Below are 25,299 nucleotides of genomic sequence, written 5' to 3' on the forward strand. Positions count from 1 at the left end.
GGTGTCCCTGCAATGCACACAGCTCACTGCACTCCCCTTGTGCCCATCTCAGCTTCCACCTCAGTTAATGATGAGTGCAATTATGACGGGGATAAACAAAAAAAATTCTCATACCTATTTTAAACTTTTGCTAACCAGCTAAGTGCTCTAATTGATGCTTGAGCAAACCAACTAAAACATTTTGAACTTCAAGAAAAAAAGACGCTGAGCCTTATGAAACATCTTTTTCTACACAATCCTATATTTATTTCGTGTCTCCTAAGCAGCTTGAAATCTTTAACTATGAGAAATAACTCGAAAGATTGGATTTGGAATAAGAAATTCGTATCCAATAGATGGCGTTGCCTCCTAACAGTCATGTATCTGTCTCTCAGCAGATTTCTCTGATCTTTTGAATAATAATAAAATCTGAAAAGGACCCCTTTCTTACCTATCTTTGCTCTCCATAGAAGCTTACTAAGAAAGCAAGAAAACAAGCATTGTGCACATTCACCAACACATCAAATTAAGGCAGTGAATTATTCAGGCAATTTACTGGCAGAAATCTGGGGCTAGTTCCAGGAACCCAACACAACAGGACATCAGCTAACATGGAAGAGACAGCACTTTGGATAAAAGGGTTGCAAACGTCAGCTATGCACAATCACCTTCAGAACAGATAGATGGTGGTGACCACACCACTGTAAAAGAACTGAAGAAAAAAGTGAAGAGAAAGGAAGGTGTTTTAGTATGCCTGCCAAACCAGCACAAATCAAGTCAGAGGGATGGTTTCACAGAAGGTCTTGCCATGGACATGCATGCAGCTATGAGCACTCTTCTGTCCTGCCTGTCAGCACCTCTTGTCTTTTGCAAAACTGCTGTAGCAATCATATAGTGCACATATTTTACAGAATCACCTGGAATTCACACTGTGACAAGAAAAAATTCAGAATTGCTCCTTATACTGATAAACAACCTGGAACCAGTTCTGTAGATGAAGCATGAATTAGACAAAGGTTTAAATGCAAGGATGGTAACAACGGTTACATACTTCCACTAAAAGGAATGATGGGCTTTGTCACCTATCTCCTTGTGCTCTGAAGACAGAGAGAATAGAAGAAGTGTATAGTTATGCCTTTTTTTTTTTTTTCTTTCTTTCTTCCCTCTGCAAAATGACAAAGAATTAGCCGTTAGCTCGAGATGACAAGACTTCACAGGCTTATCCGGACTTCGTGCTCTTCATTTTCGGTGTAATGATACAAGAAGCAAGCAAACATGGTCACTGCCTCTTAATGGCCAGAAGGAGACATCCAGCAATCAGACGCTTTGTCATGCTGGCTGCTGAATAGCTGGGAAAAAAGTAATGCATCTTGTGTATTTGAAAAAGGAAATTCACAGACCTCTGTGCAGCAAGGTATAATGATGGCTAGGTGCTGATACTGGACTGCAAGGCAGCAAAAATGCTCAGTACATCTCATAGATCAATAAACAGCAGCTCTTGTGGACTAATTTTATAGTTAAATTAATAAATAGTGATTCAAATGATAATGTAAAACAAAATAGAACAGCCTACCAATACTCTTTGCCTACAGCTTTTTATAAAATAAATTTGGGCAGCTCGGCTTCCACAAGACAGCTGTCTTAACAGAAAATACCAAAACATACCATACTGTCAGCTATTAGATTCGTGAAATAAAAGACAGAATTTCAGAAGACAAAATGAACGAGACGTGTACCTAAGAACACAGTTCTGCCAGCAAAGTATTAAGTGACACTATAGATTTACCAGGTAGAATTTCCATTCTACCTTGTTTATAATGCTTTCAAAGGACTAAAGATTTGTGCTTTTAGTCCAAGTTAACAAACAAAAAGCATTTTTATACAAAACCATTATATTTAGACCAAAGAAATCCTCAAGCCAAAACAAATAAAAAAATCCACTAACAAACAAAACCAACTAGTAAGGCAGATTCAAAAAGCAGGTGCTTTATTCCAGCTTTACTGTTGACATTCAGTGTGGAATAACAGCTACTCACAGAGCATGAGGAATAGTAAGGAGCATTCAATGTTTCAAAAAAGGTAAATGCTTTGTTATTTAAACATTTTTAGTTCCAAGCAAATTCAAATCAAGCCCTCATTTCAGTGTTATCCTCAAGCATATCCTCTACTGGGTCACTGGTAAGAAAATATGTATCTTATTTAATATCAGAAAAGAGTAAATACTCAAACAGAAGCATTATGTCATTTGATAGAGAGGAGTTCTAGGGGGAAACAATCAGTAGATTTCCTTTGTGACTTCTATAGAAAACAAGTATACTGCTATGAAGTCTAACTTTTTAAAATCAGTTCTTTCAATTATTTCAGAGCATGGCCATCACCTAACTTTAGGCTTTCGTTATTAACCCACCATTTGTGGCCCCATTCAGTTATAGTGAAAGAAGACAGTAGGGCCCTATACACCTTGAGTCCTTCAGTAAACTATTGATCCCCTTAGCATTATCCATAATGTTCCAGCAGCCCAGCATGTCAACAGATGTAGAGCTCACTGCTCTTTCCTTTCAATAACTTCCACACTTTATGGGGAGGAAGTCACAATGATTTATTTACCTGACATTTCCCAGTCCGGATATCGTAGAGGGCCACTGAACCATGGCGAGCTCCAACCGCTATTCTGTGACTTCGCTCGTAATAGCTGACCATGTAGAACCTGAATTGAACATTACAATAAGTAACAGGTGAGAACTGACCTGCCTGCATGACGTTAAAATTAATTTGCAATGCCACCGGGTAACTAGTGCTAACATGGGAACAGAGATTTTATCTAGAAATCCATCAGCTGCCAGTTTTCATTGTTGGCATTTAGCAAACAAAGCTAACTGATGCTTGATACATCACTGCAGAGATACAACACATTTATTCATTTTTGGTTTTGTTATAATGTGGCTAAGCAACTCTGATGAGTTTGGAAACAATCTGTGCAATAATCACCAGTTCCCTGAACATCCATGTGCTTGTGTTGTTCACTACTTGGGAATATACTTGCACTTTTCTTCTAAATGGAAAAGTAGACCTGTGAAAATTGTCAACTGCATGTCCTTTTAAACTTCTATTTTACAATTAAATTTTATTATAGCAAACTCTACCAGAGCCTGCTAGAATTGTTCTATCATAATATACTGCTGACCACATTTATGGCTCGAACAGGAAATCTTGCAACGAACCATCTCCTCGTTCTTAAGGATTCCCAAAGTGCCATAGCAACAACTCTCTTACACAGCTGATACACTCCTTTCTATGGCACATGGTAGCAGTCGGGAAGAAAAACAGCATGAAACATGGTGTTAAACCAACAGAAGTAAGGAAATGAAAAGCATTTGTTTTCATGCAGAACAAAAAGCAAGACTAACTAAGCCCAGATGCTCCAGGATGTGCCCAGCACCCAAGGCTGGGGATATGCAGCTATCCAGTGTCCACAGCGTGTGGATACCTACCTACCCACAGCATTAAGCACTGGGCATGCTATCCATCACACGTGGATAATACGTGGGGCTGCAATAACAGAGCTTTCACAAATTTCCCTATTTTATATCAAGCTGCAATCACCAACACAAGGTGGTGCCTCAGTTGACCAGGGAGAAGGTTATCCGTAAGGCTCTTTTACATAACCAGCAAACTCAGGATTTATATTTAAACTTACAGAAAAACACACTATGTATCATTACAAGTGAAACAAAACACAACAAAAGGTTCATACATAAGAAGTTTTAAACTCCTATTATTACTATTAGAGCACTGAATGGGCACAGCCTTCTCCAACAGATTTAGAAAGAGAATATTGCATACTGTTATATGTAAGCATACAGCATTTCTCCTCTTACTGCCCATTTAGACTGAGAGCTGAGTCAGTATTTCTCTTTGAGAAGAATCCATCAGTCTACATAACAACAGGCTGTTTGCAGGAAAAAGCTTCAAAGAAACAGATATTTTTGAGTTTAATTTTATAAAAAACATTACTCCTTCAGCTGACATTCAGCTGTCAGCCCTTTCGCTTTCCTCTTTATCTTTTGGTTTGTATTGTTGCAGCATTCACAGATTTATGTATTTTAATCCTCTGTCTCCCTTTTTAAACCTCTAAATGGCAGAACTGAATAGAGAATGATATGCCAGCATATATTTCGGCTATGCTACAGATCCATTTTTGCAAGCCTAGCTGATGCATCCATATCCACCATTGGCATCTTAATGGAAACCTCACTCTGAGTGCTGCTCCATTACTGCTCAGCAAGGAAACTTCAGTCAGCCAAGAGACAGCTTAATTTAACTGCTGGAGGAAGGATGCTGGACCTAAAGAAACAGTGCTGCTTTGCTGGTACCAACTCAGCCTCCAAGCTAAAGGGTGAGCTGCAACTCACATGCGTTTTTCTCCCTGCACTTTCCAAATGAAAACTGTCTTTCTTTGGGGATAGGACAGATGGTCAATGAGAGAAAAGCCAAGCTTTTCTATTGTGAGACCTCAAGTGCTCCAAATCTTTGTCCAAAGAACTTACGCATTAGCTAGCAAACAAAAAGCAATGAAAGATCAATTGAGAAACCACCAAGCAGAAGGGAAGGTACCTCTCACCAGTGACCTTGAATTCCTTCAGTTCTGCTCTCCTAAGTTTCCACAAGTAACCAACGCATAAAATGCTGTTGTACAACCTCTCTTTGTCTAATCCTTGATGTTCTCCCTGCAAGTCTGCTCCTTAGTAAAAAGCAATCTAAAATAGTTGTTCTTGTAAATTTAATCTATACTCCCATGTGAGACGATGCCGTTACACAGAAGGTTTGAAGTCAGCAAACTGTACTAAATGCATGACCTGACCCAACGCAGTCCATCAGGGACCACTCAGCTTTGTGCAGTTGCTGAATCAGGATAATGCTGGATTTGAACAGAATTTTGTTGCCTTCAATATTAGCCCTCAAAATTTTAAAGAAATTCAGAAGTATCTCATGCATATTGCACTGCACTTCAAAACTTCATTTTTATAAGAAATGGACTGGTATGAGGACGCCAAAAGGTAATACAATCCTCTATTAAAAAAATACCACTAATGGGAAAAGAAAACGCACATCATAGTCATCATATGCAATGAAATACTCTGCATGGTGATGGATTTACCTCATCACCACGTATCAGGACTGAGTCATGCTCACAGCAACTAGCAATAGACTGCTACTTTTGTACAACAGTAAGAAAAAAAAAAGAAAAAAGGAAAGAATCTGGTACTTCAGCACAGCACGCTGCTGTTCACAGCTGTGAGTTTTTACTGTTCTATGAAAATATGAATGTCCCTTCAAGGGGACAAACAAGCAAAATATTTGTCATTATAGAACACTGCGGAAATGCCCTATGAATAAGAATGCACACCTAATGAAAGTATTTAGACACCTGCACAATTTAATCACAACAGGTGTGCATATAATGCAGGTCAGCAGAAAGGGCAGCAGATATTAATAGAATTAACAATAGGATTACGTCAAAGTGCTTCCACTTGGACTCTCTCCAAATGCTCAACAACTTGCTAAAATCTTATGAAAATTTCCACTGGGTTGAATGACCACGTCAGTGGGGTGCTGTATCATTTTTACAATGGCTATAACTACGTATAATAGGAAATATTACTTGTAATTTAACAATCTGTTAAGATAATGTATAACTATAAAAGTACAACAGGAAAGGGAAGATTCTTTGCACTAATTCCCACTTGCCCTTGCATTTATGTGTTACGTTAAGCCTTTTAAAGTACCAAGAAGAAGGAAAACTACCTCTATCAGTGTCTTATCTGTCAACAGAATAATAGTTCCTTTCTTGAAACTACTCAATATTTTAATAGCTTATTAAATTAAAATGTAATGGTGGAGAGACAAAAGTTACAATTTATTGGTTGTACTGGTTTAATGGTATAACTGGGACATTCGTCATAGTCTTAAGATGCTGTGAGTGTCCACATGTTATAAATTGCATTTTACTGTTAGGGAGGCTCAGAGCCAAGCAGAAGCATCCCAGGACCAAAGCACATAATGGTGCTCAGCTCCCTCCCCAGATCAGTGGGGCTGGGAATCTGCACACTCTAAAGAAACCAGCAGTGCTCTTCTGATTTTGTGAGGTTTAATTTCAACTGCATCAGCATGAGAGCTTCAAAAATTTAAAAAAAACCCAGTTCAATAGCAGCTCTTGTGTCCTGCTTCCTGCTCACCCGTCCCCCAGCAGGGGTTACACAGAATCACAGAATCACAGAATTGTAGGGGTTGGAAGGGACCTCTAGAGATCATTGAGACCAACCCCCCTGCCAAAGCAGGTTCCCTAGGGTTCCCAGGGTTACCTGAATTCAGCTTTCGTTCCCTGCTTCCCAAAGCTGCTCAGAGCTGAAGGATGTGGTGGGAGAGGAGCAAATTCCAGCAGGCCTGAGAGGCTCACCCAAAATTGCAGGGCTGTGCCAACCACAGACTGACAGACCACACAGTCAGATTACAACAGCTATTGCCATTAAGGGACACAACTTTTATTTTCAGAATTCTCCACTGGAGGACATTTCACTGAGCAGAGCAGAGACAGGCCTGAACTTCTTGTGAATTAGATACTTTTTTGCTATTTGGCCAGGCTCTCAGTAGGAGAGTACACTTTCCTGAAGGACTGAGCTGCTGACCACAGATCTAGAAATGAAAGCAGGAGAGCTTGTAGGCCCACCTACACCTGGAGAGCTGACGTGTAGCTTAAGCTGGCTGCTCACAGCTTCATTTCAGCTTAGGAACAGACAGCAATTCAGCTCAAAGGTGTCTGGGGAAGTCAAAACAACACAAGCTACCTGTGCCTGTAAACAATCCACCACTAAGCTCCCCTAAACCTCCAAACCAAATCCTTATTTTCTGCTGTCACCATCTTAGTCCATTTTTCTTCTGCAGCCTGTACATGATTATGTCAATTAATTCACCCAAGCAGGTCATACATATTGGAATCTAGCTTGTTACTCAAGAATGCTATTATCATTTCTGCAACAACAGCAACAAAGATATTCATAAACCCTTTGAAAGAAAGCTGCCCAATTAATTCGGTCTGCTTGTGCAGCTGTTGCAGCTAGGATGCATGACAGGGCAGCAGGACAGTTTTTTCCTCGTTCTGGACTTTTACAATACTTGGTTAATGCTTCTCTTTTCTGGTTCCTATCTGTCAGATGTGACAGAAAACTAAAATCTGTAAAGAATTAGAAGTAAGCTAAAAACCATTCTTCTGATTTGCTGTTGTAAGAAGCAAGTATGTTCCACTCCAAGTATGAAATGCATCTTTACAGAGACCCCCATTATTTTGTTCACATTATTTACGAACGAAGAACTTACCTGCAGATGGCTGGAAAGCATTCTTGAAGACCTTTTTTCTTTACTAAAGATCCTTCGAGGCAATACATGATGATGTCCATAACCTTGGAAACAAAAGTTAAAAATATCTGACATTGTATTGTATACTTCATAATAAAGGTTCTGACAGGAAAAATAAAACATTTCTGTGCCTTATCGCATTTTCAAAACCTAAATTTAAAATACGTACCAAAACTGCAGAACTACTGCATTGCCTGTACCATTCTTCACCAGTACTTGTTAGCACCAATGAAGACGAAGGCTAAACGTGTCCAAATGACCCCCAGCATGTTCAGATACTAGTCCCACGAGCACGTATGTAACCACCAGCATACTATCTTGCTTGCTTGATCCTCCCACAATAATGCCACAAAAGTGTTTAACATTTTAAGTTAAAAACGTTTACGGTGCACAAGAGAATCAAATGCCACAGTGCCGTTCTGGCCAAGACGTTATTTATTACTGCATCAAAAACGACAGCATTAATTACCTCCACAAGAAGGTCCACAACGTCGGTAGGCATCTTCTCAATAAGTATTTCAATGACTCTCAAGATCTCTCCTTTAGCCCGAGCAAGAGTTGTGGTGTGAATATTCTGCTGAGACTGTGTGTTTGCTGCAAGGGCGGTGTGTCTGTGCACCTGCGAGGAGCAGGGTTACACATGTAAACTTGGATTTGCTAAATATTCTTACTAAATACGTTACATGGGGTGAGAATGCTTTGCTATATTTCACTTTGATTATGAGTCACTAGTGGTCATCCCCGATGCTGTTTTTAAACAAAGGTCTACCTTTATTTTGATTATTACTTAACCTCACGAAACTACAGGTCAAAATGAGCAAATGCTTAGGGTTCTGATTATGTAATTGTGACATTTTTCTCCGTATTTCCTCAGGAAGTAGGTGCCTGCTTTATAACAGGTTTTTTGTGCCTGCTGCTGAACATCTAGCTAAGCAAAAGCTCCAGGCGTCTGGGTTCACTCAGAGGAGTCTCAGAAAGACAGCGCCGACCCACACCAACCTCTGAGCACCGCCCCCTCCTTGCTCCCAGCCTGCATGGCTCAGAACCCGTCCTGCTTCGATTCATACTTAACTGGGTGGCCTCTGCATTGCTGAGGGAAAGTAGGATTTTTTACACGTTAGTATTTGAAGTCTTGGACGACCTGTAGCTCGCGATATGACAAAGATACGACTAAGTGCAAACCCAGTCTTGCGCGTCACTTGGAAAGACCGATTCGCAACAACACAAACGCGGCCCTCGCTTCTTCCCCTTCTGGAGAGGAAGGGCAGGACGTGCGATGGCTCACCGCCGTCCCACAGGGGCTCACCGCCCCGCTCACCTCCTTGGCGATGGTGGTGATGAAGGCGGGCGGCCGGGCTGTGGCGATGAGCGAGAGCGCGTGGCGTGCCGAGCGTGCAGAGTCAGCCGGCGGGCTCAGGGGCAGCCCCATTGTGATGCTAAACGGCGCCAGACAAAGCGGGGAGAAAGAAAAGGAGCATTAGAAATATAGAGTGAAGAGATTAGAAACAGCTTATAATGTCAGTTCAAGGTCAACGGGAGCACTCAAACAGTTAGAATATAATGGACTCACAACAATGAGCAGTGATTAGGAGTCAGGGTGTTCTATCATCAAATACAAAATCGAATAATTAACCATGAAGATTGAAAACAGTATGTGCATCTGTCCCAAGTGTTAAAAAGGCCTTGTTAACAAATTACCTGTATGTGTTGAATACATATCACGGCGCCCAGGACCAGGCAAATGAGGAATGTTTTGTAAAGAAATTATGTTTTACACTTTTACAAAATCTTAAATTCAGGCTGAAAAGCATCCTTTTCATAGCAATTCTACTTAATTCAGCTACGCACCAGCTAGAGGAGATTAAATCAAGAGGCTTCTTGAACTGAACTCACTGAATCTGTTCAGTTTGATTTGCTTTAGTGCATGACTTACAGAAGCATGCAGAGATGACGGACCCATGCCTTATGTTACTTACTAAAATTATTCAAATGCTCTTTAAAAATTTCTAACTACGAGGTTTTTACTGCAGTGTAGACTCAGAGATTAACTAGCATCTGAGTTTTCCATATGTAGCATTTTTACTTGCTATGACAGCATAAATTTAAGAAAAAATAAAGTAGGTAATAACCAATAACTACATTAATCAAAAGTAATATCTCTTATATCATAACAGAGAGAATAAGTTAGCTGACAAAGAAGATGCATATCTAATTTTTGTCTGAAAGCTTCCTTTCTTAAAAGGCTACTACTTCACCTATCTCTGCTTTAACTACCATTATCTATGTCGTAGCAGACTGCATTCTTGCTGGGCAAACTCTACACTATCAGAAATTCTACAAATCCTTCCTGCATTCACATCCACAATCCACGGCCCAAAATGAAAGTACTTCTCCAGGCTTAGAGCTCTGTGCCTTCAGAAAAGGAAGCTAATGCATGAAGTTATATCTGATCTGCCTAAAAATCAGAATACAAAAATCAGTAACACTTGAAGGCACTCAGTCAATACTATGGGGGAAGGGCATTATGGCAAAGCAGTATTTACCTCCTGGCTTCCATTACCAGAAGGGAACATTTTCCCAACAGAAAACAGCAGCAGTGTGGGAGGTAGAAATGGGAGGAAAAGGGTTGTGAAACCAAGAAAGATCATCCTCTGAGAAGGAATTGGGCTTTTACAGACGGGGAAGAAGCAGCTGGGATACAGCATTCGGTGGGATTAGCCTGGCACAAACAGCCTCTGCAGCCCTTCCAGCAGAGACAACTTTCTCCAACGTGCATACTGCAGCAAGAAAAGTGACACCACAAACAGCTCTTTGCCAGCCCTAAAACAATCCTGCTGCTATAGCCATGCTACCCAAAAGTAGCCTCCTCATTTACCCCCCCCTCCCCGCAACCATTGCTGCTTAGCAACAACAAAATACTAACCTGTAAACAACATGGATAGGTTAATCATTTTCCTGTAAAAATGAGGTCCTTTCCTGCATGCTGCCACCTCCACCAGCAGCGATCTCTGTCTGAAGACCAGAGATGAAGCTGGGATTCTCCCTCTGCACGGGGGATAAGTTTTGAGAACATGCAGGAGAACAACGCTGTCTAACAAACTGCCATCAGATTTTAATGGAATTTATGTATCTCAGCTGTTTGTATTACAAATATATGTGAATGCTAATAAAAACGAAGATTTGCTTCAACATAAGTGTGTCATTTAAGTGCGTGTTAACAATAAAACGTTTTATTACATGAAAGAAGATGAAATCTCTACTATCCCTGTGATTTCAGATGCTTAATAAAGAACGTAAATGAGATAAAAATACATTCAATAAAATGCATCCAGTGCAGTGAAATCATCCTATCTAGAATCTGAAGTTTCAGAAAAAAATATTATGCATTTCTAAACACAGAGGACAGCCCAATTAGGTAAGCTGTAACTCATTAAAACACGTACCACAATGCCTGCAAAGCAGCACAAAGCTGTCAGCAGAGCTGCACAGCCATCATAACCAGACGTCTCCTTCTGCAGCCCTTACACACCCAAGTAGTCATGCTGCTTTCTCAGGGATTACTCATTGAAGTAAGGGCTGCCGTTTCCAGTTCTGTGATCGCATTCATTTTACACATTTAATGCTATTAAAATGGATGAATGGGAACGCTCTGCTCCAAATCCTCATCCAGCGTGCTGCCTCAGATGCTGCTGGTCAGAGTGGTGGTGATGCTGCTCGGCACAGCTGTGAGGCCAGCACCTATTTTTGCCCATCCCTTCCACCCCAGGGCTGGCTGGTTGAGCCCTCCTTTACACTTTCCAAGCTCTTCAAAATCAAAAAGCTGCAAGCAACCTCTCTGGCAGGAAAGCCATGGGAATTAAAAGCATAATTGTGAAAAGAACGTAAACACTCTGCAGCTGCATCCCTCTCTGTACGGTTCCATATGGGTAAAAACTGATTTAACAATCAGTAAGGCTCTGCTCTAAAAGCAGAGTCAGACTCAACTTGCCCTGCAAATAAACGAGAGAGAGGACAAATTGAAACAATGCCATGCACAAATCACAATGTATGTTTCCTGTACTCCTGACACTCCACACCCTTACAAACAATGGGCTTTTCCCATTGGATATTCCACCAGCACAAGCAGTTCAAATATACTAAACTCAAAATGGCAAGAAAAAGCATCAGCTCATTTTTCTGAAGTCCAGAAACATTTGGGTTAGTCTGTCTATTCACCCTGAAACACGAACATTTGAGATGTCCTGATTTTCAGGAGCTAAAATTGACAAACCACACATTCCAACATTTCTTACCCCAGACCTCACCTTCATGTTACTTAGAAGTGATACCGAAGGAAAGCTACAGGTTTGTTAAAGAGTAACAAGAGTTTATGAAGTCAAATTGGTGACTGCCAAGTCCACTCCTGGTTTTGGACAGGACTGAGGTGGCATTCTGTAACCAAGCTGTTAAGTTATTTACGCATGCCTCAAATTGTTCCTGCATAGTTTTGTTGGCTTTTGTTCATTTATGTCTGAAAAAACAGAAACAAGTGTCTGCAGAATGCTGTATGCTCTCTTGGATGTTTTGTGTGTGTTTGTTCTTTAAAGGGTGTCCCTAAAAATAATTTAAGAATATTTTTTTTACTGGAAGGTTACAAATCAAGTACTTTGCGACAAAAAACTTCAGTGTGGTTAAAGTTTTCTACCAAATGACCTATTTTTCTGAAGCAACAAGGTAAGATACCACCACTTTACAGATCTGAACTCATAAAAATAGCACACAAAGTTTGTTATTTCATTTCCCATTCCCCACAATTATCATATGCATTAAAATTAATGTTTTGAAAACCAACAAAGTCTCTGTGACAGTATTATGAAAATGTCTCTTTTTGTCTGGAAAACCAAATTTGAATATAACTTTAAAAAATCACGTAGGGACTTTACAGACAGAAGTGATGAAACAGGAAGATGGTATCAAAGTGAGGTGTTCAGACCAACCCCATTATCTTTCAAAAGCAATGGAAACCTCAATGCCTCAGTACTTTTCCTATAAGAAGGTCTCGTATTTCTGCCAGCAGCACTCTTCCTTACAGGGTGCCTGGTAAAGCGTGCATTTTCCTGAAAAGCAACAGGCTTTTTGTTAATTCATTAGCATCGCTCAGCAGTGGCAGTATGCAGGCAGGGATTAACCCCCCGGCCAGGCCAGCTGGCCTACACCTCCTCCTTCAGAAGGCAGGCACACTGCCCAAACCTCCAACAAAACAAAGGCAGATGCAGAACTAACGCACAGAGGGAAACGCTAGTCTTGTACCCAAACTTCTGCTCTTGTATTGATGGGCTTTAGGACTTCAGTACATCCCTCACAGGCAGGCAACATGTGCCGTGCCTCTTGTCCTCCTCCTGCCCCTGTCTTCCCACTGCACTGTTAGCAGACATTTCAGGAATGATTTCTGAGAGTGTAGCAGACAAAATGGTCACAGCCTGTCCTCTACCACACATTTCTAACACCAGAGACGATATTCTAACTGCACCCACACCCAGTAGGAAAGCTGGCTTTCCTGCACGTATTTGTGCTTTTGACTTGTGCCATCCAGCTGATTCCCAGGAGCTGATTTCACTGGCCAGACTCCTGAGCTCTCGGGGAAATACGGCCACACAGCTAGCAGCCTCGTTCTCTCAAAACTGGAAAACAACGTATCTAACAAACAGGATTATTTTCTTTTGTAGTGAGTCCCTGTGTGGGTCCTACAGACCAGGTGCTCTATGGGCAGCGCTGCCCAGGCCTCAGGCAGCCATGGCCCTGCACATCGGTGCTACGGAGTGCCTGACATCCCTTCACAGGACAATACACCAAAAATGTTATCTCCTCCCTCCTGCCTCTTCAATTAAGAAATAGCATTGTTTTTACTCTGATTTTACTAAGATGTCATTCGAGGGAACACACATCCCGTTTAGGCAGTGTCCCATTATTTGCCCATGCAATCATGGCTGTGCTTCAGGCAGGCTCTTCAGAGGAGCACATTTCTGCCAGACCCCATCCTCAGGTCATCACAGTAATTAAGTAGCACTGATGAGAGTGCAACAACAGTTCCACAGGCTCAGATCTTAACGTGTGGGTTGTAACCTTCAGCAAAGCTACTGGTGGCACTGTCTGCGCAATGGCAAGCACTGTGCACCAATTTAAATCACAAGTTAATCACAGAAGTAAGAAAATGGGGTTCAAATACTCCACGTAACTGAGTTTTTCATTTGTCCTTTTTATCTGCTTTCTTAAGGAAAAGCTGATTCTCATTAGGAGGTATGTTTTGAAGCGCTGTTACCCAAACTGTTTACATAATTGAATAATTCTACTCATAACTGCTCAATTGAAAAAGTTAATAAATCAGAATTTGCATGTAGATAGAAACTGACGCTTTTAAAACGTACAAAAAAATTTCAGATTCTTAAGTAGTTGAAAGGAATAGTTTGGAACATACCTGTAAGATATTTTAAATCTAAAGCATATTTCATAATCTGAGTTATTAAAAATGAATATGATGTCTGCTTGAATTTGGTCATCATATCTGTCGAGAATCAGACTTCACCTCTTATTAAAAAAAATAAACAGATATCCAAATGCATCAAACTCTAATGACACCGCAGAAAAGATCGCCAGTACAAAGTGCATTATTTCACAGAGGGTCTTTCGCAGAGCTGGGGCCTATTTTGCCTTTGAGAGAAAGCAGCTATTTGCAAAACAGACACTCCTATGCGTTTCTCTCCTCTAAAGCAAGAGGGAGGGAAAGCAGTGAGGACTGGTATATCCCATCTCATTTAACAGGAACCACAAGCCATACACCTCAAAAACCCCCTTCTGTTTACATGTGCAGCACTGAAGCAACGGCTGAACAAAGGGGAAGGAACCAAACATCCTCCCTGTCGTGAAGCTGGGAAGCTTGGAATTCATCTGCCTCCTCCTCGTCCTCACAATAAGGACTCATTTGTCTCTCATTTGTGTTTTAAAAACCTCAATTTCAGCAACTGTTTAGGCAATACTCCAAAGCTGTTCCACTGCACCTGAAAACTAGGCATGTCCGTATTACATAAGATGCATTCACAGGCAGAATGTATACAGACATAAAACAAAAAGGTTTCCACTACTTACAGTCACAACTGAAGAAATTTAGTGTAATTATTTACTACACACACGTGTATTAACATATGTGTAGACAGAAACATAAGTGGTTCATTTTGGTATATGGTATCACGATCTGTATCAAACTGCAGCTTGTAATTCAAAGAGCAAAAATTACAGACAGCAATGATCCCTACAATCACCTGTGCCAAGAAATCAAAGCCTAATAAGCGCTAGAAAAATACTCCTAATCCTCACGACTGAGCAGCTTCACTGGCTAGCCTGCTGCAGCCTTTGGGGACTGGGATGAACTGGGAGAGCAGAGGAGATACAAACACCCAAGTTTTGGATTTCAACTCAGATATTTAATTCAGAAGGGAAAAAAAAAACACCTCTTTTTTTTTTTTTTTTTGCCAATAAATGTGAAGTGATTTTTTTTTAAAGCACAAGCTTGACATAAAAGCTCTTTCATAAAACGTTCTTAACATCAGGGATAGAAGCCAGGCAGCTGTGCACTGTTATTGTGTACACGGTAAATCAGGCACAAAAAGGGGTAGCTCAGCAGGGTACCGGGAGGGTAAGATGCACACTTAACCCCCTGCACACATTGTTGCTCCATTTCTTTCCATCTTAGTCTGTCTGCAGTCAGTACTGTATCTGTCATGAATGTAACAGGCCATTTTCAATCTAAATCTTGTTATGGATTAATAAGCAAACACTTTCTCGCTTATTATGCAATTTATCATCATGAAAATTGCATTGGGCTCCTCAAGGCTACATGCTGATACATTCATTTATTCAGTGCTCTGTGTATAGAGAGCCATACTAATCTTTATGACAGCTAAGAATGTAACAGCAAGATGAAAATTACCTTCTGAAGAACTGTATTCACTGGTTTGTGCAAGCCCACATTTAAATACAATAGAACACACAAGATTTCTTTGGAAAGGTAAAATGTCTTGGCTTCTTCTGTCAAGCTAAAAGAAATAATTGAGGTTCGGGCAGATAACAATATTCACCCAGTTTGTACAGATTTATCCACTAACTGCCTTCAACACACCGCAATCACTCATCCTTCACAGTCCGAGGAAATCAGAACTGCTATATCAATTTGGTAATTTCCCTTAATGCAATGTAAAAGGTACAAATCTTAGTGCTCCCACAGGTGGATGCACACACAGCATTGAGATAAACGCAGTCAGCTCCTTTCTGCGTCCATCACTTACAATGCTCATGTGTGTTTATTAGTAAACAGTTTTAAGCATATTTATAAAATAAAACTTGCAACATAGCAGTTTTCAGAACTAGGTTTTGATATTGAATGCTAAGGTTAATGATGTGGACTTCTACTACAAGTGCCTGTGGTTTTCAAAGTTACTGCTGCAAACAAAAGAACTTCTTGACAAAACCAGAAGATTATTTAAAACTATAAAAATAGTTTAAATACCCATCAATAATGCTTATCATTAGAAGTGCTTCTGACTATATGGTTTCATCCAGCACAGCATACAAAAAAAATCCCAAAACACAATAATTACTGACGTATCAAACAATAGGCTCAGAATAAAACTGGAAAACAATTAGGAATATTATTTTTAATATCTAAACTAATGTTACTACAGTGGTCTTGTAAACAAAAATATCTGCAAGCTAACCAGAGGCCCTCCTTATGCTAACCACACAGTTCTAATGTATATCAACATTCCCTACAAAAATGCCTACTGCAGTTTTATATGAACATTTTCTTCTCCTCTAACATACAGTTCTTTTCCCCTACATGCTTCAGAATACATCCAAAAGCCTGGAAGGCATGAAAAAAGCCACAAAGCAAAATATCATGTACTGTAAAGCGAGCCTCCACATTTTAAGAAATGCAGTAATATTAATACCTAAATAAGCAGTTATGTTGAGCTTTGCAATTTCAGAATCGAGAGCTTATTTTTTCATGAGCAAAAACCTTTCACAGATGAGTCATGAAGTCTTCTTCTAGAATGAAATTGCTCCTACATTAATGTATGGTTTATGAGGTAATTTAATAATTAACAATTAAAGAAGAATGTCACTAATTAAAATACTACAGAGAAAACACTACTTAGAAAAAATTAAACATTAAGTATGTTTTTAAAAAATCTCCTAGTGAATATTCACACAACACTTTGTGTGCCAGACACAGAAAGCACCAGAATTTCAATCAGTGCAAATTCAGAAAGCTGTACTGAAATGAAAAGCATTACCACAATCCACACACGTGGAGAGTTTGTATTCTGCTGGGAAACACATCCCATCTGCACATATCCCAAATTCAGAACTCGAACTGGTCAGCATGCTGAAGTTGTTTGCTTTTTTGGTAAAAACCAAATAAATTAAAATATATTCAGTTTGCAATTTAGAATAAATTTCAGACCATATGGCCAGTTTCACAACAAGCAATAATAAAAATGAAGACTATACTGCAAACCCTTCACTACACAAATAGTCCTGTTGTCATTAACTGGATCTACAGAGTAAGGACTGTGAGAATCAGCTCCCCAGTAGAAATACACTGCCTTTGGGTCTCAGCTCATACGTTTCGGGATACTCAAAAACAATGCTAATCTGCCGCAAAGCCACACTAATAATCCCCAAACAATAAAATCCAAAAATGCCATGATCTTAACACAAAATGTGCAGGACACTACCTTTATTATTCAAGTCCTCCTAATTTCACTTTGTGTTTAGCTGTAACTACTTGATGGTGTGATTAATGGCACTTTCAAGAAGAGAATCTAGTCTGTACAAATGAAGCAAGCCCAAGACCTGAACTGAAATCAACACACTCCTTCCTCTTTAGACCCAGCTGCAAATACTTAACTGAACGATTTTATTTCTACACTACACGATAGAGCCATTCTATTATTCTATGATTTTCTTTCCAGGAGATCAGAACATGTACAAGATAGCTAAATCTAACCTAAACCACCTGTATCTTTATTCAGGACACTTTAATAAGTTGTCCACAAACTTGAAAGATAGGCTGTGGTCCAATGAGTTTATGATTTCTTAGCAATCCTTAAATATACAAGTTTCCTTAATGCTACCAATAGTAATGTTACCAACAAAAAAACCTCCGCCTTCTCCAAAATGGAGGATTCCTTTCCTTTTTCCATCTCCTTGCCAACTACTACAGCTACTTCACTATCTAAAGCGGGGCCAACATAATGAAGAGGACAGACTCTTTAGCAGTCTGTTGTGACAGGACAAAGGGAGATGGTTTCAAACTGAAAGAGGGGAAACTTACACAAGTTCTTTACGCTAAGGGCAGAGAAGCACTGACTCAGGCTGCCCATAAAGGTGGTGGGTCCTTTGAGATATTCAAGGTCAGGCTGGATGGGGCTCTGAGCACCTCACTGGGCTGTACGTATCCCTGTTTTCTGCAGGGGAGCGAAGCCAGATGGCCTTTAGGGGTCCCCTCCATCTCAAATAATTCCATGATTTTATTTCTATCTGAGATGACCGACTACTCTAAAACCAGGATCTGGACTGGATGATCTTAGAAGTCTTTCCCCTAACAATTCTACGATTCCACATACAGGCTGCAGGCGACGCAGGGCTCACAAGCTTATAAGGAGACACCTACTTGGCAAGCTGCTTCTCGGCATCAGCGCAGAGCTCCAGCAGGCCCATCAGCACTGCAGAGACGTCCATGTAGGGCTCCCAGACGGTGAAGCCGCGGCCGATGAGGTCAATGGCAGTTCTGCGGATGGTGCTGTGCGCGGGCAGCTTGGGGCTGGGAGGCTGCAGCAGCAGAAACGTCAATGCCTTGCCTGTCAAGGAGAATGGGAGAGAACCAGGGCAATGAAAGGTGTTACATATTACAAACATTGTTCTAAGGGCAGTTAGAATTCATTAAAAACACCACTTTCAGATTTTTTTCCAGAAGCTCCTATAATCAATGGGAAATCTGATGGAAAGATAGAGGAAACCTGAGATATTTTTAATTAAATTTGAAAAATGTTGTGTCTTAGAAGTAGTCCCCAGATTATACATGCTCTGTGGAAAATACCTACAGCTGCTACAGCTGACTCTGCGCAGAATCAGGTTTTGAGAGCTATAGTAAATGATAATTTTCAGTTGCACATAAGCAAAGGATATGTTAAAGTTTTGCATCCTGTTGGCAGTGCTGAACCCCAGCCAGCCTCTGCCTGCCAGATCCTGAACAAGTTTTCTATGGTAGCATCAGCCCCTATGTTAGAGCACACAAGACAGTACAGTACACTCATCTGTTTAAACAGCCCCATGCCAATACCTCTGTTGTTGAGTCTTAATCACAAAGTTTTTACTATGTTAGAAATAATCTTTATGCAAGAAAATAGTCAATCTACACACCAGAAAATGGTGGGAAAAAAAAAAAAAATCAGAGTGAATCACAATGGAAGGAATTATATGAAAAACTTCCCCTTCAATAGAGAGTTGCAAAAAAATTTTAAAAAATCACTCAAATAGAATCTGTGATAATATTAACAGGGTAATAAAAACCTCTCAGAAAAGAAAGTAAATAATTTTGCAACAAGGTCTCAGGAAAACAAAGGGAGAAGAAAGCAGTTAAATCAGGCCCTGTTTAGATTATACGTTGTCGAATCCTGCTGGAGCTAAAATAAGTTTGTACCAGGTATGCTTAACTGAGTGAGAAACAGTGAGAAAAATAAGGTCACAAAACCCACCACAACCTCCAGGTGAGCACCGGCTGCTTGCCAGCCCTACAGAGCAGCTCTGCACAGTGCAGACAGCCAGGGCTCCACACGCCTCCTGCCATGCCCTGCACAAACCACGGTGCCCATTTGTGAAGCATTTCAGTTTTACAGTGATGATTTTCCTTGTCCTCAAAATACACTTCCTGCTGAAAGCTCCTCAGTGTTAAACATGTGGGGATTGGCACTGCTTTATTTAGGGAGCGGAATGAAATGACTGCAAAGCCTTCATGTTGTTCTGACTCTGGTCACTGCTGCTGGCAAAGCTATCAGCATCACAGCTTGAGGGGTGGAAGCAGAATAGAAGTCCCATTAGAAGGATGAGACATTAATTAGTAACTCAGTTTTGCTGACAGCTCTTGAGATGACAGAGACATGCTACATAATGTGCACACAGAAAGCCCCCCCCCATCCCTGCCATGGGCTGGCTGCCCCCCACCAGCTCAGGCTGCCCAGGGCATGCCATCCATTGCCTCAGGCACCCAGGCAGCTCTGGGCAGCAGTGCTGAGCCTGACCGCTATTTGGGTAAAGAATTTCCCCCTCACATCTGACCTAAATCTGCCCTCTTTCAGTCTAAAGCTATTTCCCCTTGTCCTGTCACTGTCTGCCCACGTACAAAGTTCTCTCCCTCCCGCTATTTCATTCAATAGATTAGTTTTTCATTAAAGTGGTTGCATACATATATATAAATGTGAGGGAACACTAAAACAATGCTCCCAGATAAAGGTAATTTATCATTATCACTACATAATTATTTGTTACCTCTTAATAACATTCATTTAGTTTGCCTCTGCGGTAATGATAACCTATTGATTTGAACACAGTTTTCCCTGGTTTTCAGAACTGTCTCCTACGAATTGTGTGATTCATTAAATAAAGCTCCTGACATCTCAGCATCCAGGAAAGTTACTGATAGTCTTGCTGTGCACGTGAACTCACACCAAACTTGGATGCGTGTAACACGAGCTGAAAGTTTCTTCTTAAAAAGTGCAGCTGGATATTAGGAAAAAATTATTCTCCAGGAGAGCAGTGATGCAGTGGCACAGGCTGCCCAGGGAGGTGGTGAAGTCCCCGTCCCTGGAGGCCCTCACGAACCATGGGGATGTGGCACTTGGGAACATGGTTTAGAGGGCACGGTAGAGATGGTTTGGGGTTGGACTTGATAATCTCAAAAGACTTTTCCAACAGTAATGATTCTATGAAGCTTCAATGCGCATGAATTTTGTCTCAAATGAAAGAACCTATTAAGAAGCATCACAAACATTTTTTTGCAGAGAAGCACTCCAGCATTTCTCATACGGATACTCCTAGTGTTGCTCTTGTTGACACCTGCCCTGTGTACAGTGAGCTGAAGAAAAGATGAACTGAACAAAAGTCATCCTGCTGCCCGTTTCTCAGCCTGGACATCTTTGTTTAAGCTTTGACTTGGCTTAAATGAACGAATTAATATTGACAAAAACATCAACTAAGCTAATGAGTTGTTAGTTAAGGCAATAAACATGTCACATTAGAGTCAGCACAGTAAAGAGGTAATTAGTCCCGGAGAAGCCCTGCTAGTGGGGCTGCTCTCAGAGCCCCTCTCTCACCAACCCTGTTCTGTGGGCAAGGGGCTGCACTGTAACACCCACCCCAAGCCCATGGCTGCTGGGGAGGGCAGCTACACTGAAGAACAAGCTGAAATGGCTGCGAGCAGCAGATTCGGCTTTTCTCCTGTAAATCTGAATAAAAGCAATAAAACTCAGCCACAGGAAAGCTGTGATGATTTGCATGCATCTTCTGCTGTTAAGTGTTATTAAGGATGAAGCAATGAAAGTGTCTCTTGTTAAAGATTAGGTGTGACTAACCAGACAGACTGAGTTCAGGCAGTAAATGAGGAAAAAGAGAAGTCGAGAAATGCCATTCCTAAAAAAAATAAATCTGCATCAGAATTTGTCCCCATCTTTTACTCTGCATTGTGATGCATATGCTGCATGTACATGGCAACAAAGTTAGGCACAGAGGCTGCAAGCAAAGCAAATCAAGGGCAAGGATTGGAAACTCATCCTCGCAAGCCCTCACTGAAGGCATCTGCATGGCAGCAAAACCTCCATCCACAAAGCACAGCGGGGTCAGTACTGAGCTGCCCACCTTTCCCAGCGTTTCCAGAACACAAAAATAAAGGTTGGAGTCTTTGATGCCTACATCATTTCTGCTGATGGGAATGTGACCTGAATACTAAAGATTTCAGTTATTTTGAATGCATGTACCCCTTTGAATTTCTCGGATGTCTTTCCTTGCTGCATCTCAAGAGCTTTAAACATATTACACCCATCAGCATTGTTACCCTCATTTTGGAGACAGGCTTAAAAAAATTAAATAATTTGCTCGGGAAAATCAATAGTATAGGCACGAACAAGACACTGATAACTCTGGTTCCCATTCTCATAATCTGCCACAGCATCCAGTTTGGACTAAATAAAAATGATGGACTCCAAGGATGTGATTCAGCTTGCTTTCAATCTTTTTCTCATTTTATATACAAAAGAACAGAAGTGAGGGACAAGAGCTTTAGGGATTTTTTCAGTCTTCTCTTTTTCTCTAGGTCGTGGACACAGTGTTTTTTAATAAGAAATTTTAAAAAAATCAGCACCTTTTTTTGGATGATATATATATTTTTTTTGTCCTGATTTGACATGCACCTGGCTGAAACACCAGCAGAAAGAGAAAAACTTAACTTTGGATATCCCGATTAAAAATGCATATCCCTTAAACTCCTCATTTTGGAGCAGCAAATTTCTATCAGAGTTTGTGCTCTCTTTCAGACAGAGGGTATTTTCTGCCCTAAATGAAAATTTGAATAACTTTTCTAAAGTTATAATTATGAACACTTAAAAAATGGAATAATGTGCATTGAGCACATTGTTTCTAATCTTCTGCTTTTCACACAACATACTTCCAGCATTTTTTCTGCCTTCTATCTAACTGTAGCACATTTCATTTCTTCAACTGAACTTACGCTAGGAGAGGATTCAATTTGCCTGATGCCCTCTCAAGTCACTTATGTTCTATCTGCGCAACAGGTGAAGCTCCTACAGCAATTTCAGCACTGGCATGGGCACGGAGAGTTTTAACCTCTTCCCAAAAACATGGTCTTACAATGTATTAAGAAGTAGTTACATTGCATGATTGCATTTTATTTAGTCAGAGTAAAAAATGACCTGCAAAGACATTTGTGTCGTTCCTACACCAACAGCCCTTTCATCACTTCTACTCAGGGACTGCTGCAATGTTGAGAAATAACCACAGAGGAGTCACAGAATCTAGAAAAGACCTCTGAGACCATCGAGCCCAACACCTACCCATCCCACCATGCCTACTAACCATGACCCCAGGTGCCACATCGCTGTGTGACTTCAACACCTCCAGGGACAGTGACCCACCACCTCCCTGGGCAGCCTGTGCCAACACCTGAAAGCAACATTTGCCTGGAAATGTACAACAAACTCTCAGAACTTTGAAAATTAAACTTTTTCTTTAAATTAAACCTTACTGAGTGCTGCTTCTGCAGCATGTATATAACTGGATGCTTTTGGGAACAGCAAAGATTTCTTCTTTTTTTCCCTACAATAAAATATATATTTTTTGCCTTATTTATCTGATCAGAAAGGATGTGTCCTCAACCACTCTGAAGGCTTACAAACTTCAGAAATATTTAATCATAAAGGAAATATTTCCTCCATGACAAGTACCAACCTACATTCTGCAAATGTAACAGGCTTAGAACGTCAGAACAGTTGCCTCTAGATGTAGTAAATACATAGCATTTGTACAGAACAGCCTAATAGTGCTTTTCAACATTAAGTGAGCAAACAGCAAGGAATGCTGGCAAGCAGGCAAAACCAATACTGCTCCTGTTTTGTACCAAAATTCCGTACAATTTTACATAAATCCTTGCAAAGGGAGACAAAGGAAAAAGAAGAAAGCTGCTGGCAATAGCAGGTTCCCAGTCCTCGCTGCCTACCCATGGCCTAGTTAAAGTGACCTAACAATGCCATTTTTCTTCCTCTCGAAAACTGCAGTAGAGGAATCAAATGTGAAAGCAAGATCAATTCTGTTCCAAGACAGTAAATGAGTTTTAGATCAGACTTGTTTCAATTTATGGAGAGAACCCAACTCTGCTAGCTTAAATGCTTTCTTCCTCTAACTATGAAATTATATTACAGTGATATAGAAAGAGTAAACTATCATTATTTTAATCCAAAATTTGTTTATAATCCAGCAGGAAGGAGAAAGCCAATATAACCCGATTGATAACTGTGCAGTACACCTGTTATTTTCATTCCTGTTAATTGCATAATATCATTAAGCCATACTATTTATTTTCATCTAAATTGCATGCTTTCTCAATGATGCCATTTCCACAAAGCCCACCATCAGTTTGTTGGCAGCAGCATTTCTTTCCAGCACACTGCAGCCTGCCCAAACCTTCTGCAAATCTCATACATTTTCCCATCACACGCAACCGCAGCTGATTTTCTTAAGCAGATGTGTTCACTTGCAACACTTATCTGTGAACATCATCACCCTATGCTATGCTCAGGTCATACACGGGTTGACCACATGGTCCTGTGCTACGATCTTTTATAAAGCTAAGACGAATGTAAACACTTATAAAATATATTTTAACAGGACTCGTTTGGTTGGTAAGGACCAGGTACAACCACTTGTGACACAATACAACTCTGCTGCCTGTGGAAACAGCCAGGATATGCTCTGAAGCTGGAAAGTGACACTGATTTCTGTACGTAAAACAAACACCTCCCAGTGTATGGCCATAGCCATGCACTCACATCACGGAGGTAATGTGCTCTGTGGATGCAGTGGAATCTGCTCACCCATCTCTGCACAGTGAAGTGAAAACCCTGATGGTCGTTTCCAAACCAACAATATATCACTTGTTTTTGTGCATCCTTCTCCCATGTTTCTACTGTATAAAACAAGAGTCAAAGCATCTCACATCTCCCAGGCACTTTCCTGGCTTTGGGATCATTCTTGCACACACAGCTCTAACTTACACATATGGCTGTAAGATGAGGAAACTGAATTCCCTCCTGTTCTTTTAAGGCAAGAATGATTAACTTGGAAGCTACAAGCCTAATGAAGGAATAATATTAATTTGTATGATGAATAAAATTAGTTTCTGAGCTTCCCTTCATCTCACTCATTACAAACACAAGCACAGGCAGATTTATTGACCTGTCACAGCTTATTAAGCAGCACTTCATAAAGAAGTTATTTTGAAGTGCTCTTTTTAAGCATGCAAAGTATTGATCGACAATGTTTGGGCACTATTTCTTAATACAGACACCAAAGAGCAAAAAGCGTATGCAATTTTGGTTTTCCCATTAGACATACAAAAAAATATAGATTTTACATCGGTAGCACTGCATGTAGATTAGGGAACCGAATCTTCAAGACCACTGTTGTTGCCAGGTGGGAATTGTCAGAGGTTCCAGCAGAGAGGGCTGTTCACCACCCACCCTGCGAGGAAGGAAGGAATCTCAGATAACATACTTGACGTGAATTAAAGTTTTAAGATTGGATTTTGTTGCTCAAAAAGAAAGCAAGAAAAGTCCAACAGATTCAAATTAGGGCATAATATCTGCCACAACGATTGACTGTTTTCTGCCATACAGATTGACTACTTTTTCTAAGTATTATCTCTAAGGCTAACATAAAGATTTTTATAAACTACTCTTTTCCTTTCTTCTATTATTTTTCCCCTTCAGGGCCAAATTCTGTTTAAGACTAATCTAATCGCAACTCAGGAAAAACTATCAAGAGCACATCTTGGTCTCGCACTGAATTTCCAAGTGTGCAGACTGATAAGTGCAGAACCAGCCCCATGTCACCAAACACAGGGCAGCATCTTCCTGCATGACTGATACAGAGGAACAGCCAGCAAAATGGCCTGCACTAAAAGCAGTCTCTCACTAGGAGCAATACCATCAGTTACTTGCTTTAATCCCAATGTTCTGTGCATCGAGTTTTGGTTGGTTGGTTTCTGAGCCAGTTTGCCTAATTTGCTCTGCTGCTCAGGTGATTTCT

At 40.5% G+C, this 25,299-nt stretch overlaps 1 protein-coding gene across 6 annotated transcripts in view; it reads right to left on the bottom strand.

Moving 5' to 3' along the window:
• The window catches only part of WDR7 (WD repeat domain 7), a 114,023-nt gene that overhangs the window by 21,639 nt on the left and 67,085 nt on the right, over nucleotides 1–25,299 (bottom strand). For all 6 annotated transcript variants that reach the window (XM_085214179.1, XM_085214182.1, XM_085214183.1 and 3 more), the window contains 5 exons: nucleotides 18,101–18,287; nucleotides 8,711–8,828; nucleotides 7,862–8,011; nucleotides 7,354–7,436; nucleotides 2,587–2,686 (listed from right to left, as the gene is read on the bottom strand). In XM_085214179.1, the coding sequence (XP_085070305.1) occupies nucleotides 2,587–2,686; nucleotides 7,354–7,436; nucleotides 7,862–8,011; nucleotides 8,711–8,828; nucleotides 18,101–18,287 (638 nt within the window). The remainder of the gene's footprint in view (nucleotides 1–2,586; nucleotides 2,687–7,353; nucleotides 7,437–7,861; nucleotides 8,012–8,710; nucleotides 8,829–18,100; nucleotides 18,288–25,299) is intronic.

Source organism: Meleagris gallopavo, chromosome Z, assembly GCF_905368555.1.
Source record: "Meleagris gallopavo chromosome Z, MGAL_WU_HG_1.1, whole genome shotgun sequence".
In the NCBI taxonomy this organism is placed as follows: domain Eukaryota; kingdom Metazoa; phylum Chordata; class Aves; order Galliformes; family Phasianidae; genus Meleagris; species Meleagris gallopavo.